Source organism: Phyllobates terribilis, unplaced genomic scaffold, assembly GCF_046119375.1.
Source record: "Phyllobates terribilis strain yellow unplaced genomic scaffold, ASM4611937v1 Scaffold_2__4_contigs__length_985480577, whole genome shotgun sequence".
Classification (NCBI taxonomy): Eukaryota; Metazoa; Chordata; class Amphibia; order Anura; family Dendrobatidae; genus Phyllobates; species Phyllobates terribilis.
In genome coordinates, this window is record NW_027362762.1 from 380,363,425 (window position 1) to 380,386,266 (window position 22,842).

A 22,842-nucleotide genomic window follows, 5' to 3' on the forward strand; every position below is an offset into this window, starting at 1 on the left:
GGGGTGCCATGCATACCAAGATGGGGATGAGGGTGCCATGCATACCAAGATGGGGGTGTCATGCATACCAGGATGGGGGTGCCATACATACCAGGAAGAGGGTGCCATACATACCAGAGTGGGGATGGAGTCGCCTTGCATACCAGGATGGGGATGGGGATGCCATGCATACCAGGATGAGGAGCCATGCATACCAGGGTGGTGGTGCCATGTATAGCAGGATGGGGATGGGGGTGCTATGCATACCAGGATGGGGATAAGGGTGCCATGCATACCAGGATGGGGGTTCCATGCATACCAGGATGGGGGTGCCATGCATACCAGAATGGGGGTGCCATGCATATGGGGGGACCATGTATACCAGGATGGGGATGAGGGCCACGTATAACAGGAAGGTGAGGCCATATATACCAGGATGGGGGCATATATATACCAGGATAGGGGATATTAGTACAGAATTGGGGAACATTACCCCTATAACAGTGTCAGCAGCAGACCCCCTCCCCCATAACAGTGAGTCATGACCACATTTTTTGCTTTCATTTTTTTTTCTACTTTTCTCCTCTAAAACCTAGGTGCGTCTTAGGCTATGTTCACACATGTTGGGTTTATCAACGTCACAAATCTGCAGCAAAACCTAATTTCTGGCGGGAAATCAGCTGCATAAAAAACGCAGGTTTTGCTGCATTTTTTGTGCGTTTTTTTCATGTCCTTCTGTTTCTATTTATGCATGTACATACAGTTCTGTGAAATAAAAGAACCCCATTCTATTTTGCCATCAAAAATGCTGAAAAAACACTGATGCAAATTTTGGTGCATTTTTGATGCGTTTTTTCAGAGTTTTTTCACCACCCATTACTTCCTATGGGTGAAAAAACACTGACAGAAGTGACATTCTCTGTTTTCCAAAAACCCAACCAAGGCACAAAATACGCAACAGCAAAAAAAAAACATGATGTGTGAACAAAGAATTCTGGTTTCTCATAGACTTTGCTGGTACTGCAAAAAGCAGCTGAAAATATGCATAAAAATCTTCAGAAAAAAGCGCCGAAAAATCCAACATGTGTGAACATAGCCTTATGGTTTGGTGTGTCTTATAGTCTGAAAAATACGGTATCCACTACAGTGCATGAAGACTGGTAACCCATACTGATTATGCAACATCATTGCTTATTGCACAACATTAATATTAATGTCTTCCATAATATGTAATTCTAAGATGGGATATGGATTTTTAGATTTGTAAGCTAGCAGCAGACAGACATTTGCATCTCCCTTTTATGTCATGGTGCATGTCACAAAAAGTTTAAAGCGCAATATTAAATATCACTTCTCCATATCTGGTTGTTTCACACTCTGAAACAGTGATCATCTTATCTTAGTGATCATCTGCTCCTGATGCACTTCCATTTCACTTCTTTACTTACATGCAGCTTCTGCGGTTTGAGAAGATATATGTGAGCTCCTTGAGGAAACAGAGGGGGAACAACTGCGACTGAGTTGTGAGGCACTGACTTCAAGCATGTTAAAATGCTTTTCACTGTCCACACTTAGGTCTTTGTCCTGAACGTTTGTTGGAAAAAAGAAAAAAGTGATTATATAATGTGCTGGTCTAACCTTTCACACGGAATAAAGGCTGTACCCTATCATCTACTTACTATTACTATGATTATTTATTCTTACTGGTGTACGTTCACTTTATAGTTCTGGAAACATAAGCAGAACATCACACTGACCTAGAATTATGCCGTAATGGATCCATCTTATGAAAAGAATGGACATAAAGAACACTAGTCATCCGAGAGAGATAGTCCAGGGTCGGCCTTTCAAAGTATGTTTTCTCAGAAATGCCACTGCATTTCAGATTTAGGCCATGGCCCCACTATCAGTATTATATTATTGGTCAGTATTCGGTCAGTATTTTCGGTCGGTGGGGGTCAAAACCAGGTGAGGATCAATCAGAGAAAAGGTATAATAGAAACAAGTCACCAATTCTTCATTTATCACCCACTCCCGGTTTGCCTCCCACTCCTGAGAAAAAATACTGACTGAATACTGACCAAATACTGATAGTGGGGCAGTGGCCTAAGGCTGTGTTCCCATGATGAATTTTTGGTGAGTTTTGGGTGTTGCTTATTTTCTGCAGCATTTCTGCATCTATCAGGTAAATTAGGTTACTTGCGTTTTTTTCCATGCATTTTTAATCGCGTTTTTGATGCTATAATTTTTTACTCTAGATGGTATGTCATGTTTTATATAATGCTGCTTTGTTTGCCCCCTGAGGAAGCAAGACGGCGAAAGCGCGCGTTTGGGGTCTGGGCAGGAGATCCACCCTTGCAGCTTGTCATGGGTAATTTTCTGTTAATTTTCTTGACATTGGTCTTAACTGTATGTGATAACTGATGTGCACGCCATGGGACTGTATATGTTCACTTAGAACTCTGATCCCCCTTTTTGCATTACTCTATATTTGCCCCTCGTTGGTGCACCTTGAGGACAAACGAAGATACTTATGGGGTTTTGTTTCTGACTAGGTCCCTAGTCTCACTTAGATAATTTCTGCATACCCTTGTGCACACATACCTAATCTATTGAGTGGTACTAAATAGGTTGTGTGATATCATGTTTTTCCACATAAGTATAGGTTGCTCTTTGATCAACTGCAATTGAGGTTGTTTTTCCTTGCCCTTCTACTGGGTTCTGTGCACTGTTTTACTTTAATTTATTATTGGTTATGTATAATGTGCCATGCAATATAATTTTTAATGAAAATCAATAAAGTATTATTTTTTAGAAATAGCTTCAACTCTATGTCCTCTGTTTTCTAATATAAAATAAGTAAGTTTATTGCTAACAGACCAACACAAAAAAATTAAAACCACTAAAAAGGAACAAAAAAGGCCATAGTAATTAGACAGACTGGAACACTATATTCTTAAATCATCTGCCTGAGTATACAAAAAAGCCCATTAGAAAATACAGCATGATATTAAGAAAACATGATGTAAGCAATGCAAATTTAAGCAAACTGTAGTCTATCTTGTCTATCTGCCAGATATAAAGAAAGTGCAATAGTGCATTCCAAAAAATGGTAATTATATATTCAGATGTCTTGTTTAAATATATAAAGTGTATAAGATAGATAAGTATATAATGGCTATGTACATATAGTCTAATGGAAAGACACACTGCTATATAGGTTAAGGTATGTATCACCTAGATAGTAAACCTAATTGTATTATACTGCTTGCACAATGATCAAATAAAATACTTAAACATTGCTATAATATATCAAGGCTAAAAAGGTAACCTGTCAAAATAAACAGAACAGACCACTATGGAAGGAAATGCCCAAGTGCCGTACGCGTATTGCCACTCAAAGATGTGGCTTCATCACGGCCTCACAGAAAGGAGAAGATGGAGAATTTTTTTTTCTCCATCTTCTCATCTGAGAGAATCGGATCACACTGTGTCTGTGGTCACAATCTGATCAAACTCTGACCAGAGTTTGATCAAAGTGTCATTTGCATAACTAACCCGATTCTCTCAGATGAAAGAATATACTGCCGTCTACACCTGCACTAACACATACTGTTCAAAGCTTACTTTACATGTCATTTCATGAATTTTTAATGGTTTTAAATTGTTTTTTGGCTATGTTTCTGTATCAATAAAATTATAATTTCATTTTATGGTGATCCCTGTATATATGGCATGTTTCTTTTCCTTGTTGTTCAATACTGTGCAAGGGTGCAATAATACAGCCAGTATCAGACTCATACTGCCCATTGTTCAGGCAGGATGAATCTCATGATCTGTTCCCTTTAATCGCCTGATCTTTTTGTTCTGCAGGCAGATTACTTCACTCTGCCCATAGTGAACACATCAACACTCAATTTAGATCACAATTCCTACTGTATGCAATCGTGCCGCCAGGCTTTACTTCATGCTGGACAAGGTTTGGGCAGAATGAATCAAGAGACAGGTTCCCTTTAGACAGAGACCCACTGCCTAAAACAAGGAAACCTATATTGAAAATGAATGCATAATAATGCATAATAATTTCCAGGAAAATAGATAGTATATAATTAAATAATGGTATCCAACTAGAGAAATCATATATATTTTTTATTACTGCTACAAAATAAAACCTTATAATTGTATCAATTTTTCAGTTGAAAAATCACTACATTTCTAGTTTTTCAACTACAAAGAGAAAAGTACACCTAGCTACAGTAATTGTTTGCACAACTAGTAGATGACAGGCCATCAGCGCTTATATCACAACAAAAAATCCACCCATAGGCGTAGGCGTATTATGATTACAAAGGGATACTTCAATTTAGTCCCACATCATTTTATATTTATCTGCTGGCTGCGTTTGTATTTTTCCTCAAGTCAGAGATCTGCTAAAATGGTTGTCATTAAAACAATATAACATTCTCCCACATCATAAACTATATATTCCTCAGTGCTTAAAAGGTATTCCCATCTCCAACATCCTATCCTAATATGTAGTAGGTGTAATAATAATAATATTAGCAATTAGAATTAGAAATGTAGTATAGTTTTTCTGATTTGCTATGTCTCTTTTCTCATGTGCAGGCATTGCAGGACCTTAGGTATCCATGGTTATGACCACTAGCAACTAGCTGTCACTATATCAGTGGTCATAACCATGAATTCCTAAGGTCCTGCAATGCCTGCACATGAGAAAAGAGACATAGCAAATCAGAAAAACTATATTACATTTCTAATACTAATTGCTAATATTATTATTATTACCATAAAGTTAAATGAAGCATGAAGAAGAACGGTGGCACTCACCATGGGCTGGAACAAACGACAATCTTTATTACAAAGAAAACATCAAGGGATGTGGACCAGTAGAAACGCATTCCAGCTCGAAATGGCTGTAGTCCAGCTGCACACTCCCCCGCATTCCTCTGGTCCCCGCAGCTCCTTGATGTTTTCTTTGTAATAAAGATTGGCGTTTGTTCCAGCCCATGGTGAGTGCCACCGTTCTTCTTCATGCCTCATTTATCTTTATGGGACTGTTTGCTTTCGTGAAGCACCGCGGACCATTGGGCTTCTTACGACTTGATTCGAAGTGAGGACTGGTGGATCCTGATTTAATGAGGTTTAGTGCCGGCTTTTTTCTTTTTTACTGTAAACATTATTATTATTACTAGTGTTGAGCATTCCGATACTGAAATATCGGGTATCGGCCGATATTCGTGGTATCGGAATTCCGATACTTAATTCCGATACTTTTACAATATCGAATACCGGAATCGGAAGTTCCCATAATGCCTGCGCTCTGCAGTGTCTGTGAAGGATGACAAGTTGGATGGCAGCGCGATCCAGCCTGTCATCAGAATGCCATCCCAGCGGGGGAGAATTCTCCTGATTGTTTAAAAGCCGGCACGCGGTAAAAATTAGGACCGGGCGGGGAGCACAGCACCAAGGAGCGGGGAGCGAAGGACCCGGGCGGGGAAGCCGGCAATGAAAAGACTTCAACGCCGGCTTTCCCGTTCTGTGCTGCGCCTTCCCGCCGGTTATTTCAAATGAACAGCTGAGGTATCAGGTGATGCTGATCAGCTGTTCATTTGAAGTAGCCGCGGTGCCCTCAGAGGGTTCATGTGAGTTCATGCTTGACTGCATTGCATGAACTCACATGAACTTTCCCACGGCCGCACAGGTCAGCCTCACCTCCCAGACCATCAGACCGGTCATGATTAGTGTGTGTGCGGGTGTCTGTGCGAGTGTGTGCGGGGTGTCTGCGCGATGTTTGTGCGGGTGTGCGCGGTGTCTGTGCGTGCAGGCAGACATAGGCCGATGTGACACTACTACTCCCATCGGCCTATGTCTGTCCCCCGTCCACTCCTGCCAGCAGGATCAGCTCGATGGGAGCAGTAGTTCCCATCAGCCTGATCCTGCTATTTAAATTGCCCTACTGTGCCCCACAAAAATAGGGAGAAGCTCCACGTTTTTTTTTTTTTTTTAATTATTTCATGAAATTCATGGAATAATTAAGAAAAAAAGGGCTTCCCTATATTGTTGTGTCCAACCAGGTACAAATAGGCAGCTGGTGGTTGGGGGCAGCCCGTTCCTGCCTGCTGTACCTGGCTGGACACAAATATAGTGCGAAGCCCCACGTCAATTGTTTTTTAATTATTTCAGGAAATTCATGAAATAATTAAAAAAAATTGATGCGGGGCTTCGCCCTATATTTGTGTCCAGTCAGGTACAGCAGGCAGGAACGGGCTGCCCCCAACCACCAGCTGCCTATTTGTACCTAGCCGGACACAACAATATAGGGAAGCCCTTTTTTTCTTAATTATTCCATGAATTTCATGAATTTAAAAAAAAAATACGTGGAGCTTCGCCCTATTTTTGTGTCCAGCCAGGTACAACTAGGCAGCTGGGGGCTGGAATCTGCAGCGCAGGGAGGCCCAAGCTTTCTGGGCCCCACCCGCTGCAAATTGCAGTCCGCAGCCGCCCCGGAAAATGGCGCGTTCATAGAAGCGCCATCTTCTGGCGCTGTACCCAACTCATCCAGGGCCCTGGTGCGGTGGCTCACTGGGTAATAAAGGGGTTAAGGCCAGCTTGGCATTATCAGCTGGCCCTAAGCCCGAAATTCATGGGGTCACGCCAATATTAGACATGACCGCCATGAATTTCTAGTAAAGTATTTAAAAAAAACACAAACACCCAGAATAAAGTCCTTTAATTGAAATAAAGACACAATTCTTTATTGTTCTAAATTAAACCATACTTACCGTCACGCCCATTCCAGCTGAAGCCAACGATCTCCTTCAATAAAAGAAAAATAATAAAGCAACATCATCCTTACCTTTCCATGGTTCCCACGACAGCTTCAGCTCTGCTACATCGAGATGACAGGCTGGACCGCAGCAGAACGCTGCCATCCAGCCTGTCATCCCGCACACACTGAGAAGCGCAGGCATGCTTGCGCTCCTCAGTGTCAGGCTGTGACGGCATCCAGATGAGCCGAGGTCATGTCCAATGAACTCGGCTCACCTCATGCACGTCACTGACAGCGTGGGAAAATTCGTTGGCTTCAGCTGGAATGGGCGTGACTGTAAGTATGGTTTAATTTAGAACAATAAAGAAATGTGTGTTTATTTCAATTAAAGGACTTTATTCTGGGTGTTTGTGTTTTTTTTAACTTTGACTATGGGGTTAGTAATGGGGGCGTCTTATAGACGCCTCTCCATTACTAACCTGGGCTTGATGTCAGCTGGCATTATAAGCTGACATCAACCCCAACCCTATTACCCCCTGCCACCGCTACAGGGCAGTGGGAAGAGCGAGGCTAAGTGCCAGAATTGGCGCATCCTATGGATGCGCCATTTCTGGGGCGGCTGACGGCTGGTGTTTCTAGCCTGGGAGGGGGCCAATATTCATGGCACCCTTCCTGGGCTATTAAAATCAGCCCCCAGCTGTCTGCCTAGCCTTTGCTAGCTATTAAATTAGGGGGGACCCCACGTTATTTTTTTGGGGGGGTTCCCCCATTTTAATAGCTAGTAAAGGCTAGGTATTCAGCTGGGGGCTGATATTAGTAGCCTGGGAAGCTCCGTGGGTATTACCCCCTTCCCAGGCTTCAAACATCTGCCCCAGCCGTCTGCTTAACCTCCGCTAGAGCCTAAAATTAAGGGGAACCCCACGCCAATTTTTTTTTAAATAAATCCTTTATTTTAACACTAAATGACAAGTACAGTAATCAACACTGTCACTGTACTTCATATATATGTGACTGACATGTTTCTATCTATCTAATCTATGTGTGAAGCTCTATTCTTTCTGTTATAAATTATCGGGTACCGCTGCTGAATTGCCGGCCGGCTTTTTTAAAGAGATGGTGCACGAAAACACTAATATTTTTTTAAATAAATCCTTTACACTAAATGACAAGTACAGTAACCAACACTGTCACTGTACTTCATATATATGTGACTGACATGGTTCTATCTACCTAATCTATGTGTGAAGCTCTATTCTTTCTGTTGTAAATTGTCGGGTACCGGTGTATGCCGCTGATGAATTGCCGGCTTTTCATGTCATTCTACATTATTCTTAGTTGTTTTACTTCATGTAGAATTAACCTACAAGGAAAGAAAGGGTTTATTTTCATTCCGATATTTGTGTCCCATTGACTTGCATTGGTTTCCGGTATCGGAATCGGCGATATCCGATACTTTTTGGGTATCGGCCCGATCCAATCCGATACGATATTTCCTGACATCGGAAGGTATCGCTCAACACTAATTATTACACATACTACATATTGGGATAGGATGTTGGAAATGGGAATACCCCTTTAACTATTAAATTGTTTGAAAGATTATATTGTGAAAATTCAGCTTAGTGTATTTAGTTTATTGAGGTGATAAACTAAAATGTTAATATACTGGTTACTAGGAGCAAACTAGAGAAAAGTCCTGCTTCAGAGCATAATAGATTGCTTCACTGTCGATAATAAGCAAGTGACAGGTGACCCCTTAGGCTGGGTTCAGGCAGTTATCTAAAGAGGATTTTAAAATGGATCCTTTTCCAAAATATTTCATATTCATGTCTATAGAAAACCAACTTTTCTGCTCATATGATGAGGTTTTTTAACTTTTTTTGCTTTTACTTGCATGCAGGCGGTGACCGGAAGCAGGAAGCAGCGGGACCGGAAGTGGGACCGCGCGGGGAGTGTGCACGTGGGCTGTGGTGAGTGGCGTGCGGCGTGGTCCGACTAGGCTCGCGGCCCTCCGGTGAGGGAGCCAGGCGGAGGTGACCGAGTGGACCGGAGGCGACCGGAGGGACGAGCGATAGAGAGCGCTAGAGAGCGCTGTGACAGCGTGCAGCGCCGGCCGGCGGAGGGCGCCAAGTGGTGGTGACCAGGAGGACCGGTAAGAGGCGACCGGAGGGACGAGCGCGCTGTGATAGCGTGCAGCGTCCCTAGAGGAGGTGAGTGAGGGGCAGGAGGCCGCGATAAGCGGCCCTACTGAACCCAGTGTGTGCTGTACTGTATTATATTTGTATCTGTATTGTAATTGTATTGTATTCCCCAGTCCATATTTAATTGATCACCCCCCCATCCATATTTAATTGATCACCCCCGTCCATATTTAAATTGTTCCCCCTGATCACCCCCCGTCCATATTTAACTGATCCCCCTGACCACATTTAAATTGACCCCCCCGTCCTCATTTAATTGATCCCGACCACCCCCCGTCCATATTAAAGTGATCCCCCTGACCACATTTAACTGATTGACCCCCCCAGCCCATAATCGATTAATCCCCCTTGTCCTATTTAATAGATTCCTCTTGTCCACTTTTACTGATCCCCAGTCCCTATCTATTTGCCTTATCCCCCACCATATTTAATTAACCCATGTCCATAATTAATCGATTGATTTCCCAGTCCACAATTAATTATTTCCCCAGTCCATATTTATTGATATTATTGATACTTATTGATCCCCAGTCCTCAATTAATTAACCCACCGTCCATACATATTTATTTGCTTTACCCCTTATCCTATTCAATTAACCCCCAGACCATAATTAATTGATTGATTCCCCCGTCCACAATTAATTATTTCCCCAGTCCATACTTATTGATCCCCAGTCCATAGTTAATTGACACACCGTCCATACTTAATTAATCCACCTGACCCACTCAGCTGATTCCCCCGTCCATACTTAATTGATACTTAATTGATCCCCCGTCCATACTTAACTGATCCCGTGCCGATATCTAATCAATACACTTGAACATCCCTAATTGATCCCCGTCCATACACCTATATATAAATAATTGTGTTTTGTACTTGTACATATATACTGACTGTATCCCCATATTTAGAATGACGTCCATGTTGGCCGGTGCCGTGCAGTGTACATCTTGCGCAATGTATGCATCTCTCCATACCGCTGCGAGAGATGTGAGCATATCGTGCACTTGGAAGCCCAAATCCTGGATCTAAGTGCTCAGATAGCGGTACTGAGGAGCATCGACAACATGGAACGGAGTTTGCTGCTCACCGAGCAGACACTCAATGAGTCAACACTGGGGGTGGAGCATAGACCTAAATAAACTGGAGCAGTGGGCAGCAACCAACAGAATGGTTTTTAACAGGGAAAAATGCAAAGTACTACATCTGGGCAATAAAAATGAAAAAAGCATATACAGAATGGGAGGAATAGAGCTAAGCAACAGTACATGTGAAAAAGACTTAGGTATACTAATAGATCATAGACTGAACATGAGTCAACAGTGTGATGCAGCAGCAAAAAAGGCAAATACAATTCTGGGATGTATTAACAGAAGCATACAGTCTAGATCACGTGAAGTCATTATCGGTCTTTACTCCTCTTTGGTCAGACCTCATCTGGAATACTGTGTACAGTTTTGGGCACCACATTTTAAAAAAGACATAGACAAACTGGAGCAAGTTCAGAGAAGAGCGACCAGAATGGTGACTAGTCTGCAAACCATGTCCTATGAGGAACGGTTGCAGGATTTGGGAATGTTTAGCTTGCAAAAAAGAAGACTGAGAGGAGACTTAATAGCTGTCTACAAATATGTCAAGGGCTGTCACATTGTAGAAGGATCATCTTTATTCTCATTTGCACAAGGAAAGACTAGAAGCAATGGGATGAAACTAAATGGGAGGAGACACAGATTAGATATTAGAAAAAACTTTTTGACAGTTAGGGTGATTAATGAGTGGAACAGGCTGCCACGAGAGGTGGTGAGTTCCCCTTCAATGGACGTCTTCAAACAGAGGCTGGACAGACATCTGTCTGAGATGATCTAGTGAATCCTGCTTTGAGCAAGGGGTTGGACCAGATGACCCAGGAGGTCCCTTCCAACTCTACCATTCTATGATTCTATGATAGTGCGGAAGTGCAGGCTGAACAGGCAGGGAGCTGGGTAACAGTTAGAAGGGATAGAGGGAAGAAGTATAGGAAGGCTGGTTCAGAACCGGCATTATTGGAGCACGACAGATCCTCTGACCGCCGGGGGAGTGTATGCTCCAGTAATGAGGGGGAGGGGGGAAGTGTACAGTCATGGCCAAAAGTATTGAGAATGAGACAAATAGTAATTTTTCCAAAGTTTACTGCTTCATTTTTTGTAATGGCAATTTGCATATACTCCTGAATGTCAAAGAGTGATCAGCTTAACAGCAATTACTGTACTTGCAAAGTCAATATTTGCCCAGAAAATAAACTTTAACCCCCAAAACACATTTCAACATCATTGCAGTCCTGCCTTAAAAGGAGCAGCTAACATCGTTTTAGTGATTGATCCATTAACACAGGTGTGGGTGTTGATGAGGACAGGGCTGGCGATCAATCAGTCATGATTAAGTAAGAATGACATCACTGGACACTTTAAAAGGAGGCTGGTTCTTGGTATCATTGTTTCTCTTCAGTTAACCATGGTTATCTCTAAAGAAACACGTGCAGCCATCATTGCACTGCACAAAAATGGCCTAACAGGGAAGAGTATCGCAGCTACAAAGATTGCACCTCAGTCAACAATCTATCGCATCATCAAGAACTTCAAAGAGAGAGCTTCCATTGTTGTCAAAAAGGCTCCAGGGCGCCCAAGAAAGACCAGCAAGCGCCAGGACCATATCTTAAAACTGTTTCAGCTGCGGGATCGGACTACCAGCAGTGCCGAGCTTGCTCAGGAATGGCAGCAGGCTGGTGTGAGTGCTTCTGCATGCACTGTGAGGCGGAGACTCTTTGAGCAAGGGCTGGTTTCAAGGAGGGCAGCAAAGAAGCCACTTCTCTCCAGAAAAAACATCAGGAACCGACTGATATTCTGCAAAAGGTACAGGGAGTGGACTGCTGAGGACTGGGGCAAAGTCATTTTCTCTGATGCATCCCCTTTTCGATTGTTTGGGACATCTGGAAAACAGCTTATTCGGAGAAGAAGAGGTGAGCGCTACCACCAGTCTTGTCTCATGCCAACTGTAAAGCATCCTGAAACCATTCATGTGTGGGGTTGCTTCTCAGCCAAGGGAATCGGCTCACTCACAGTCTTGCCTAAAAACACAGCCATGAATAAAGAATGGTACCAGAATGTCCTCCAAGAGCAACTTCTCCCAACCGTCCAAGAGCAGTTTGGCGCCCAACAATGCCTTTTCCAGCATGATGGAGCACCTTGCCAAGGTGATAACTAATGGCTCATGGAACAAAACATAGAGATTTTGGGTCCATGGCCTGGAAACTCCCCAGATCTTAATCCCATTGTGAACTTGTGGTCAATCATCAAGAGATGGGTGGACAAACAAAAACCAACAAATTCTGGCAAAATGCAAGCATTGATTATGCAAGAATGGACTGCTATCAGTCAGGATTTGGTCCAAAAGTTGATTGAGAGCATGCCAGGGAGAATTAAAGAGGTCTTGAAGAAGAAGGGGCAACACTGCAAATATTGACTTGCTGCATTAACTCATTCTAACTGTCAATATAACCTATTGGTACTCATAATATGATTGCAATTATATTTCTGTATGTGATATAAACATCAGACAAACACTAATAAAAACCAGAGGCCAGCAGATCATGTGAAAATATAATTTTGGTGTCATTCTCAAAACTTTTGGCCATGACTGTAGGGCAGGCTAGACAGGTCCTGGTAGTGGGTGACTCTATTATTAGGGGGACAGACAGGGCAATCTGTCACAAAGACCGGGATCGCCGAACGGTGTGCTGCCTCCCTGGCGCTCGAGTCTGGCACATCGCGGATCGGGTTGACAGATTACTGAGAGGGGCTGGCGAAGACCCAGCGGTCATGGTCCACATTGGCACCAATGACAAAGTGAGTGGTAGATGGAGGGTCCTTAAAAATGATTTCAGGGATCTAGGTAGGAAGCTTAGGGCAAGGACCTCCAAGGTAGTTTTCTCAGAAATACTACCAATCCCGCGAGCCACACAGGAGCGCCAAAGGGAGGTTAGGGAGGTGAATAAGTGGCTAAAGAGTTGGTGTAAGGCAGAAGGGTTTGGGTTCATGGAGAACTGGGCCGACTTCGCGGTCGGCTACAGGCTCTACCGTAGGGACGGGCTGCACCTCAATGGGGAGGGTGCAGCCGTGCTGGGGAAGAAGATGGCTAACTGGTTGGAGGAGTATTTAAACTAGAGACGGGGGGGGGGATAGTGAATATAATGAGGGTGGAGAGGGGGGTGGGGATAGCACAGTTAGATCATTAGAGAAGAGTAGGATGCTAAATAACCCCAAAATTTTATCTTGCATGCTGACTAACACAAGAAGCCTGGCCAATAAGGCGGATGAGCTACGGGCGCTTATATCGGAGGAGAGGTATGACATCGTAGGTATAACAGAGACTTGGCTAGACGATAGCTACGACTGGGCGGTAAATTTATTAGATTATAGTTTATTTAGAAGGGACCGGAAACAGGGGAAAGGCGGAGGAGTCTGCTTATATGTAAAGTCATGTCTAAAGCCCAGACTAAGGGAAGATATAGGAGAGGGAGAAGAGGGGGTCGAGTCCATGTGGGTAGAGATAGAGGGAACTAAAAATAATAATAAAATATTACTGGGGGTCTGCTATAAGCCACCCAATATAACAGAGGAGAATGAGAAACTGCTATTAGGACAAATAGACAAAGTAGCAAAAAATAATGAAGTGATTGTAATGGGGGATTTCAACTACCCGGATATTGACTGGGAAACAGAAACCTGTAGATCTCAGAAAGGAAAAAGGTTCTTGACAAATATTAAGGATAATTATCTCTCCCAACTAGTGCAGGAACCAACGAGAGGGAAGGCCGTGTTGGACTTAATATTGACTAATAGGCCTGATAGAATAACTGAGGTACAGATAGGGGGGCACCTAGGTAATAGCGATCATAATATTATCAATTTCAAAATGCCCTTCAGTAGGGTTATCAATAAGGGAACAACAAAAACATTAAACTTTAGGAGGGCGAAGTTTGATCAGCTGATAGAAAACCTTCAACTTATTGACTGGGACAAAGTACTTAATCAAAGGAATACGAATAGTAAATGGGAAACCTTCAAAATAATTCTGAATACTCAGTGCGAGAGGTATATACCGTATGGGAATAAAAGGGCCAGAAACAAGAGGAAACCAATATGGTTGAATAAGAACGTAAAAGGGGCGTTAAATAGCAAAAAAGAGGCATTCAAGAGATTAAAACAGGAAAACAGTAAGGAGGCACTAATGTGTTACAAGGAAAAAACGAGAACCTGTAAAAAACAAATAAAAATAGCGAAGGAGGAAACAGAGAGACGTATTGCTAGGGAAAGTAGATCAAATCCCAAACTGTTCTTTACGTATATAAATAGTAAAAGGGTTAAATCGGATAATATTGGACCGATAAAAAGTGATGAAGGCAAAATCATAGAGAAAGATGAGGATAAAGCTAATCTATTAAATACATTTTTTTCGTCAACTTTCACAAAGGAAAAAGAACTAACAGGCGAAATGAGAAGGGACAAGCTTAATCCACCACTAAGTATGACAAATCTAACCCAAGTTGGGGTACAGAAACGCCTCAGTAACATTAAAATAAACAAATCACCAGGACCTGATGGCATACACCCACGGGTACTAAGGGAACTAAGTAATGTGATAGACAGACCATTATATCTTATATTTAAGGACTCTGTTGAGACTGGGTCTGTACCACTTGATTGGCGACAGGCGAATGTAGTGCCAATATTCAAAAAGGGAGCAAAAAGTGACGCCGGAAACTATCGGCCGGTGAGTCTGACGTCCGTTGTGGGCAAAATTTTTGAAGGCTTTATTAATGAGGCAATTATGGAGCATCTTGATGCTAATAATCTTTTAATCCCGAACCAACATGGATTCATGAGGAATCGCTCCTGCCAAACAAACCTGATTGACTTCTACGAGGAGGTTAGCTCTCGATTAGATCAGGGGGAACCAGTGGATGTCGTGTATCTCGACTTCTCAAAAGCGTTCGATAGCGTGCCACATAATAGGTTGGTATACAAAATGAGAATGATGGGGCTGGGGGAAAATGTCTGTAAGTGGGTAGCTAACTGGCTAAAGGATAGAAGGCAGAGGGTGGTTATAAATGGAATATACTCAGAATGGGTAAGCGTCACTAGTGGGGTACCACAGGGGTCTGTACTAGGCCCAATGTTATTTAATATCTTTATTAACAACATAGTCACCGGGTTAAATAGTAAAATATCAATATTTGCAGATGACACAAAGTTATGTAAAACAATTAATACAAAAGAGGATAGTGAAGACCTACAGAGGGATTTGGATAAGCTGGGTAGGTGGAGCATTAAATGGCAAATGAGGTTTAATGAGGAGAAATGTAAGGTCATACATATGGGAAGGAAAAATGGAAGTCACCAGTACTCACTGAATGGGAAATCATTGGGGAATTCAGAGATGGAGAAGGACTTGGGCATCTTAATTGATAGTAAACTAAATTGGAGTGCCCAAAGTCAGGCGGCTGCTGTAAGGGCAAACAGGGTAATGGGATGTATCAGAAGAGGTATAGCTGCAAAGGATGAGAACATTGTTCTTCCACTGTACAAAGCACTGGTCACACCACACTTGGAATACTGTGCTCAGTTATGGGCCCCAATATATAGAAAGGATATAAATGAGCTTGAAAAGGTACAAAGGAGGGCAACAAAATTAATAAGGGGAATGGAGGGACTGCAATACCCAGAGAGGTTGGCAAAACTAGGACTATTCAGCCTGGAAAAGAGAAGGTTGAGGGGGGACATAATAAATGTGTACAAATATGTTAGGGGACAGTATAGAGATCTTGCCAGGGATTTGTTCAAAAGGAGGGATATTGCGGTAACAAGAGGGCACTCACTAAGACTGGAAGAGAAAAGGTTTCAGCACCAGCATAGGAAGGGGTTCTTTACGGTAAGAGCAGTGAGAATATGGAATTCACTGAGTGAGGAGACGGTAATGTCGGATTCACTACACCAGTTCAAGCGGGGACTGGATGCTTTTCTAGATACCAGGCAGATTTCAGCATATACTTAAAAATAGAATAAAATAGTAAGTTGATACAGGGATTTATTCTGACTGCTGGTTTCAGAGTCGGGAGGGAATTTTTCCTCAGGTGAAGATTGGCCAAATCATTTGGGGTTTTTGCCCTCCTCTGGATCAACTTTAGCAACCACATAACTTACAGGTCGAACTTGATGGACGCAAGTCTTTATTCGGCTTTACTAACTATACTATATATAGCACCATTAATTTCCATAGCGCTTTACAGACATCATCATCAAATGTCCTCATTGGGGCTCATGATATAAATTTCCTATCAATATGTCTTTGGTGTGTGGGAGGAAAGCCACAAAAAATGGGAGAATATACTAACTCCTTACAGATGTTGCCCTTGGTGGATTTGAACCCTGGACCCCAGCAATATAAGGCAACAGCATTAACCAACTGAGCGCTGTGCTGCCCCAATGAAGTTTTGGAAACCTTACTGTGGAAAAAAATAAGTGGTACGGACATCACTTTTTTGAAGCTGATTCCTCATGGATAAAAGTCAAGTCAAAAAGTTACAAAACGAAAATAAAAACCACTCCAAAAACCTATTCAAAATTGCTTTTGGAATAAAATAATGTTTCTAAAAAAGAAACAAGGCATTGGATTTTTCCACCTCCAGGCCTAGGCCTGGTTCAGACTGCTGTATTGTCAGTCAGATTGCTGTCCGTGTGCTTGACAGACAGGAATACTGATCCAATGATAACCAGAGTGCCTGTGGACACCAACAATTTTTCACATGGAAAAAAATTTCAGCAAACGGACCAGACTACTGCACCTCAATAGCTTTCAATTTGCATTCAGGACTGGCTCAGGTTTTAGTACAGCTGTCTGAATGTGGCCTTAGGCTGAAATCACACACTTTGCATTTTTCACTTGATGGCATTTTGGAATGTTTTTTGTTTTTTTACAATGTTCTTTGGTGTGTTTATTTTTCAAACGTATATGACTGTGTGTGTATGTGCCTGCAATAAAACAGCCCTGTATTACAGATAGGCAACGGAGACAAGTACTGTTAACACCTGTCAATCACGCATTTGAATATAAAAATAGAATTAGTACCTTTAGTGAGGATGTGACAATGGCTTCTGATGAGGTATTATCTATATTCATTTTTTGTCTCCTTTCCACTCGAACATCTGCATAACTGCTTTTTAAATAACATAATGTTAGTTTAAAGCGTGACATGCAAGTAATATTACTTAAAATCCATTACCAGTTAATAATATTCATAATTCCTAAAATTGTATGCCACGATATGTCTACTGGCATGTATACACACAAATATATTTCAATAATATTCATTGTCAGAACAACGGCATGTAATTCCAAGTGTTGAATATGAAACACTTCTTTCACCTAGATATCCTAGATGAAATTAATGACATACATATAAATCAGTGTCTGACTGTGGTGCCAGGGCCCCCCACTATCCAACTCTAGGGCCCCACTTTTCAGCTACATGCAAATGTGATATTATCCTCAATCACAAATTTATATAACAATGAACTGGGTAGATTGGTAAATGAATAAGATGCTGCCTTTGTCTGTACATAGTGATTCAAGTATATTGTACCAAGTATTGCTCATATTAGAGGGTGGTGGCCACTCTGCACAGGGGCCCACCAGAGGATTCTCCTGTTCTCCTGTGGGCCAGTCCAAGCCTGCATACAATTATATATGTATAACTGCAAATATTGAAAGAAACACTCCCTTTAGTTTTTTCCCTAAATCGATGTAAATGTTAGTGTATTGTCAGTGTGTTAATAAATTCACCGACTGCCATCTTCCCTGTTTTCCAGCTCCATTCTGCTTTTCTGAGTCACTTGAGGCAGATTCCAACTTTCCAGATCACACTGAGCTTTTTGTGTGAGCCAGAAGTGGCTTTTACAATGTAAGTCTATGGCGCCTTGTTCTGACGCTCAATAGGCGTATACTGTAAAAGACTCATCTGAGTAACACAGAGGGCAGTGTGATCTGGAGAGTCTGAATTGCTGCCACTTGGCTCGAGAAGAGCAGAATGGAGCTATATACCGGATGAGATGGCTTGTGAGTATATGAACATATTAACATTACACTAACATTTACACAGGTTTAGGGAAAACAATTACCCGGAGCGCTTCTTTAAGTGAAAATGCAACTAAAAGTTTCCTATTTCTGCCAATTTGTTTAACTTTACAACAACTTACACCAATTTCATGCCCATTTGTATAACTTTTTGCACAATTTACACCCAGATCTAACAGATCATTTTGGCACATGAATAAAAAGTATTTGAAAACATTTTATGTAATTAAAAATGGTGCTAAGTTTAGTAGTCACGTGCCAAATATAAAGAAGAGTAACTAAACCTTTAAAAATGGTTTTTTTCATCCTCTTAATGGAATGCAGATCGGTGAAGTGTGCAGTTCAGGAGACAGGAGAGCACATTTCCTACCTGAGTGTGCACTAGGGTGGTCCTTACTTTCTTAAGTGTGTTTTCTTCAGTAGCCACCCCTTGATTCTGTTTCTATATGTAAACTAAAAATGCAGAAAATATTTCAGCCAGATACACACAGATCAAGGCTGTGTGCCCACGATGCGTTTTTTAAGCGTTTCCGCAGCTGCAAAAACACTGCAGAAACGCTTAAAAACCGCATGGTAGAAGGTTTGCCATGTTCCCCAATGATAATCCGCATGTGCTGTGCACATGCTGCGGAAATTTCCGCTGCGGATTATCATTGCGGAAAAAAACGCAGCACTACCACTTATTTTGCGGAAGTGCAGCGTTTTAGCCGCCATTGACTTGCATTAGAACGCATGTATTCCGCTTCACTAGATAAGCACATGCGGAATACATGCGTTCAATGTGCGGATGGTACCCAGGTCTAGAGGAGAGGAGACTCTCTTCCGGACCCGGGTACCATAGAAAACTGTGAAAAAAAAGAATAAAATAAAAAATATACATTATACTTACCTTCTGATGGCCCGCAGTGCGCTCGTCCTCCCTTGCCGGCAGATCGCGATGGACTGGAGGACCTGCGCTGACGTCATAGTCATGTGACGGGTCACGCGACACTGATGTCGGCAGGTCCTTCAGTGTACCGCGATCTGCCGGCAGCCAGAGCGCGAAGCAAAACTGCGGGGGCCATCGGAAGGTAAGTATAGATTGATTTTTTATTTTATACCATTCTTTAGGTCACAGTATATAAATCCATGCCGGTTGCTTGGATTTATATAGTGTGGCCAAGTTGTCAAGCACTTTCCAAGTGATGCTAAAATCGCTTGGAAATCGCTTGTCAACCCGCATGCGGAAATGCAAGTGAAGAACGCATCACATCCGCTTGTCCCTGGCAGGAAAAACGCATGTACAATCTGCATGTACAATCCGCATGTACAATCCGCATGTACAATCCGCATGTACAATCAGCATGTACAATCAGCATGTACAATGCGCATGCGTTTTTTCTGCCAGGGAGATGCAGAAACGCTCAGGAAAAAATCCGGAGCATTTCTGCATCATGGGCACATAGCATTAGGGTTCCCTAGCAATAGCCGAGTCCCATATGCACCTAGTCTAAAAGATCTGAATGTGGCAGGACAGCGCAAGTAGGGATACAATAGAAAGCATAATCTATGCTATTTTTTTTACACTCCACTTTGTATGTGCAGCTGCTATGCAGTTCTGTCTCCTGGTCGATCTGCTTGCAATTAAGAGGATGAAAAAAATATAATACATTTTATCAAAGGTTTACCTATGTTATGCTGGCGTGTCCTTTAATAAAATAAAATAAAACTTAAAGGACACGTTGGGGTCCACCGGACTGCAGAGGAGCTGCAGCAGCTGAGTCCCAGAGGAAAGTTCAGCTAAGCACAGAGAAAGAAATGAACTAGTGTGTTAAGTGCACACACTAGTAGTAACTGAACAAGGTACAATGCTGGGAGTTAACAACACTCGAGAAACGAAACTAATAAACTTCTGCACTGCAAGACACCGCTATGCAGAGCAGGAAGGATTTGGCAGCATGAAACGCCAGAGCACTAGATGGCGGCGTATAGAGCTGCAGATAGCTGCAGGCCAGGAAAGGCCTGGAACCTAAGTTCCTAAAGAGGAGGAGGATCTCTGCAGCACCCAACACATGGGTGTAAAAGCGGCAGTGTGACCACACATACAATGGCGGACCCTGGAGTACTGGATCGGTAGCAAGGACGCCTCCGTGGCGTGGACACCAACCGGTGAACAGACACGGTAGAGAATTCTGCTCACAGCATTCCCCTAGCCCTAATTGATGGATAGGATAATTATGGAGCTTTCAGCAGGAACCCTTGACAATGACTCACACACACTGCATTTACTGCCAGAGACCTCACCCCAGGTTAGAAAGAGATATACTAGGCACCGGGGTGGAGCCCACGGAGCCCTTAAATACACTAGAGACAGCCCCAGCCCCCAAGACAACCAACCACGCTGTACCAGACAGCAGGGGGCATGGCTTAGCGGCACATGCCCGCAAGGGACGTGGCTTAGTGGCACATGAGCAGAAATGCAGAAACCACACTTAGATTCCCTAGAACGGAACCTAAATGCTGACAATTACTGACCAGCAGGAAAGGGCCTGGCCGGACGCCACGAGAAAGCCCTTCTCTTGCGTACCGGCCTAACAACCTACTCTTTGACGAATGTACGTAGCCTTAGCATTAACAGTCGCCCAAAAATCTTCTTTTGATGTGTGGCACCCCAGGGGTCTGGTTTCCACAGTAATAGCAATATTACGTCTGTGAGCAGGTGGGAGGTCTCCTGGGCAGGAATCCTAAGCATGCCACACCTCCTGCCCAGTCCTGGGAGGGGAAGAACTTCCCCTACATAAACTGGGGCTGAGGCAGGGTTAGGAGAGAGGAGTTCCAGACAGAGACGGAGTCTGGTCTGGACACGCAGAAACAGGGACAGAGAGACATCAGGAGCTCTGTAGGAGCCAAGGAGAAGCGCCAGGGGCTGGAGCTGTGCAGAGCTCGCCCTGGGAGAAGGTACTAAAACCGGACACAGGAGTCCGAGGCTGTGGGGACTAAGATATACCCAGCAGCAGAATCCATCCGGCAGGGGATTCCAGGTCCTCTGGCCATAAAAGCCCAGAGGCTCAGTCACAACGAAGGGACCAGCACCGCCATTCCGGAGCGGAGGCTAACAGGAGGCCCCAGGTCACCAGCCACACGGGTGAGCACCACACGGTATACCCAGGGACGTGGGCTACTTGTAACCGCCGAAAGCAGGGTAGCCAGGAAGGGTACAGACTAACGGGAAGGCCTACAACTCCACCTGGCCAGGGGAACTCCGGCTTACTCGCAGACTAACCAGGCCCCAACTACTAGCCAGTACTCCCGGGGGAATTTGCCTTGTACCATCAGTAAAGACCCTGAACTGTACCCTCGCGTCTCCGTGCTTCCTTGTCGCACCATTAGTGCTGGGACATCCACACCATCACTCCCAACATCAACCTCATCCTCTGCCCTGAGGCCATACCCCTCCCGTTGGGGGTTATACCATCCACGCTGCACATCCGTACCACCGGCCTCAGCGGACTGCCCTGCAGCGGCGGCTTCATAGCCGCATTCAACGGGTGGCGTAGTCGGACACTAATACCATCATACCAATAACTGCCACTTAGTTTGACCACCCTGGGCACGGACCGGGTCACCGCCACACGAAGACTACTACCCCCATCGGATCCGGCTCCGGGTATTCCCCGCGCGCACGCGCGCCACACTACAGCACTGGCCCAGGGGGTGAGTCAGATGCATTACAGGCAGTTGTCAAGAGATCAAACTGTTAGAGCTCCATAAATAGAGGCTTGAACCTCTTTGGCTTCCTTTGGGAACCTATCACCAGAAAAATGCTATTAACATGGGGTTTATCTACAAGTTAATAGTGTTATTAACCTGCCCGGCGCCTGCACTTAGCCAAAAGCTGCGGGAAGAAAATTAACTTTATTCCCCCCCCGCAGCATTCCGGGTTCAGTCAAGTGGGCAGCGCAGACGCAGGTCCAGTCACCGCTCTGAGAATACGATGTGTGATATGCTAATGACACTCGGCTCCAGCTCTACAGCGAGCGTGAGCCCAGTGTCAGTGCTCTGTGCTCCGGTTCTCGCATGAGAGGATCACAGCACAGGTGCGGAGGAGACAGGGAAAGTAATTTCTCCATCTCCTCCATGACCTGACTTGGCGTGTATCGGACTGCACTGGGATGACATCCGAGTGCAGCCTGATGTTTCACTCACACCTATAGACTTGTATGGGTGCGTGTGAGATGAGTCTCGCTGCCAATCGCAGCATGCCGCAATTGTTCTCTCATGCCGAATTGGCATAAGAAAATAATCGCTGATGTGCACTGCCCCACAGTATAACATTGGGCTGAGGCTATCTGATAAAACATTGGATAGCACTTGGTCATGTCATACGCTCGTGTGAGTGATGCCTGAAAATAGCACCGTTCCTTGTAGGGAACCTTACAGGAAGAGGAACCATGGCTTTAGTTTAAAAACCTATTGGATAGTTTATGTTCAAATGCAAATGAGGTTCTCATGACACATTAGGTGGGGCAATGTAGTCCGAAGCACCCGAATTTCAAAAGTTTCCCCAGTTAGCTCAGCACTCAGCAATGCAGCGGGGGCAGAGCTAGCTGGCAAAACTGGTAGAGGAAAGGCAATGCAAAGGGCAACTCCATTGTATATGAACCTAAAGAATGTTTTCTCCAAATATTATCAAGTGCATACTAAAGGTATCAGCTTAGCATAAG

At 43.6% G+C, this 22,842-nt stretch overlaps 1 protein-coding gene across 6 annotated transcripts in view; it reads right to left on the reverse strand.

Moving 5' to 3' along the window:
- NPAS2 (neuronal PAS domain protein 2) overlaps nt 1–22,842 on the reverse strand; it is a 135,298-nt gene that overhangs the window by 33,437 nt on the left and 79,019 nt on the right. For 4 of the 6 annotated variants that reach the window (XM_073664791.1, XM_073664789.1, XM_073664787.1 and 1 more), the window contains exons 12-13: nt 17,135–17,222; nt 1,428–1,563 (exon numbers count right to left, since the gene is read on the reverse strand). In XM_073664791.1, coding sequence (XP_073520892.1) covers nt 1,428–1,563; nt 17,135–17,222 — 224 coding nt within the window. The remainder of the gene's footprint in view (nt 1–1,427; nt 1,564–17,134; nt 17,223–22,842) is intronic. The other 2 variants (XM_073664793.1, XM_073664788.1) reach the window with 1 other exon arrangement.